Source organism: Crocuta crocuta, unplaced genomic scaffold, assembly GCF_008692635.1.
Source record: "Crocuta crocuta isolate KB4526 unplaced genomic scaffold, BGI_CrCroc_1.0 scaffold193, whole genome shotgun sequence".
NCBI lineage: Eukaryota > Metazoa > Chordata > Mammalia > Carnivora > Hyaenidae > Crocuta > Crocuta crocuta.
The window spans coordinates 7,566,892-7,569,057 of NW_027529624.1; the positions used below are offsets into that span (position 1 = coordinate 7,566,892).

At 54.9% G+C, this 2,166-nt stretch overlaps 1 protein-coding gene across 1 annotated transcript in view; it reads left to right on the forward strand.

The window, feature by feature from the left end:
- Positions 1–1,212: 1,212 nt before the first annotated feature.
- The window catches only part of MAFF (MAF bZIP transcription factor F), a 4,906-nt gene continuing 3,952 nt past the window's right edge, over positions 1,213–2,166 (forward strand). The window contains exons 1-2 of the mRNA XM_077761985.1: positions 1,213–1,283; positions 1,853–2,162. Of these exons, the coding sequence (XP_077618111.1) occupies positions 1,248–1,283; positions 1,853–2,162 (346 nt within the window). The 5' untranslated portion in view covers positions 1,213–1,247. The remainder of the gene's footprint in view (positions 1,284–1,852; positions 2,163–2,166) is intronic.

The window sequence follows — 2,166 nt, forward strand, 5'->3', positions numbered from 1 at the left end:
AATGTTGGTGAGGAAGGCTTGGGCTGGGGAAGAGGGAGGAGGGGACTATGTGTTTTTTCAACTTTATTTCTTTTTTATTATTGTTATTTGTAAATGTTTATCTATTTTTGAGAGAGAGAGACAGAGCACAAGCAGGGGAGGGGTGGAGAGAGAGGGAGACACAGAATCTGAAGCAGGCTCCAGGCTCCGAGCTATCAGCACAGAGCCCAATGCGAACCCACGAACCGTGAGATCATGACCTGAGCCGAAGTGGGAGGCTTAACCGACTGAGCCACCCAGGCGCCCCTATTTATTTTGAGACAGAGAATGTGCCCATGGGCGTGTGAGTGGGGGAGGGGCAGAGAGAGGGAGAGGGAAAGAATCCCAAGCCAGATCCATGCTGCCAGCACTGAGCCAGGTTTGGGGCTCGAACCCATGAATGGTGAGATCAGGACCTGAGCCAAAAGCAAGAGTCAGATGCTTAACCATCTGAGCCACCCAGGTGCCCAATATGTTTTATTTTGATGGGGTGCTGGTTGAACTCTGAAAAAGTCATTGACTAGTGCATTTATTATTATTATTTTTTTAAATAAGCTCTACATGTCACGTGGGGCTCAAAATCACTGCCCTGAGATCCAGAGTCACATACTCTACTGACTGGGCCAGCCAGGTGCCCCAAATATATTTTGGGTGCTTTGGTGTATGTAGGTTATACTTTAGTGAGAAGTTAAAAACAATCAAATAGACATATTTGGACCCCGTGCAGAAGGATGGCTGGGGGAGAGGGGAATCCATTTGCTTGATGCATTTTTATTGAGCACCTGCTGTGTGCTAGGCACTGACTTAGGCACACTGATGCTGTAGTAGAACAGGCAAGGCCTCGATCCTCGTGAGTTTGCATTTTGGTGGAGAAAAGGCAGGACAGAGACAGATAACCAAGAATGAAACAAAATAATTGCAGAAGAGGTGATTGTTATGAGGGTTAGCAGACCCCTTTGAAGAGGTGACATCGGGCAAAGCCCTACATGATGAAGAGTCACTATGGGAAGATGAAAGGGAAGAGAACAGTCAAGAGAGCAGCAAGTGCAAAGGCCCTGAGGCTGGAATGGACCACTGGGACAGAGAAAGGTGGTATGACAGGACTTCCATAACAGCAGAGGCCTTGAATGCCAAGGTAGTGAGTTTGGGCTTTATTCTAAGTAGAAGAGAAAGTAACCTTGGGCTCCTCTCTCTCCTAGGTCTGAGCCCAGAGGGCACCTTCTGAAAACATGTCTGTGGACCCCTTATCCAGCAAAGCCCTGAAGGTGAGGACATAGTCCCTGTTGTCCCTGTTCTCCCCCTCCCTCCTTGCTTAGGCTGACTGTCCCATCCCAGCTTCCTCTTCTGTTACTGGAATCCTCAAGGGTGGCCGGGCTTCAGGCGTTCATGAGGCCCCGGGAAGGGCCCTGGGTGGGAAAGCAAGAGGCCTGATCACAGCCTGTGTGCCGGGGGAGGTGGAGGGGGGTATTTTCCTCTCTGGCTCGGCTTCCCCATCGGAACAATGCTCACTGGGCTGTAGGACTTCAGAGGTGCTTTCTGGGCCAGGTTTCGCTGGCCGAGTCCAGGTTGGGGCACTGGCTTAGACTGTGAGCCGAGCCCTGGTGTGGTGGCTCCTTTTATGTTCAGATTCTGGTCTGGCCCAGTTTCCCCTTTCTGGATTCCTTGCCTCCCTTCGGGGCCTTGGAACAAGTCCGGCCGCCGCATTAGGGCCTACGGGGATGGACGGTGAGCCGTGTCCGGCACCTGCCGCGCGCCAGGCCCAGGGGTGGGGCCCAGCGGCAGGGTGCGACCTCGGGCCTCAGTCTCCCCATGCGCTCAACGTGCTGTCCCCCAGATCAAGCGTGAGCTGAGCGAGAACACGCCGCACCTGTCGGACGAGGCGCTGATGGGGCTGTCGGTGCGTGAGCTGAACCGGCACCTGCGCGGGCTCTCGGCCGAGGAGGTGACGCGGCTCAAGCAGCGACGTCGCACGCTCAAGAACCGCGGCTACGCGGCCAGCTGCCGCGTGAAGCGCGTGTGCCAGAAAGAGGAGCTGCAGAAGCAGAAGTCGGAGCTGGAGCGCGAGGTGGACAAGCTGGCGCGCGAGAACGCAGCCATGCGCCTGGAGCTCGACGCGCTGCGCGGCAAGTGCGAGGCGCTGCAGGGCTT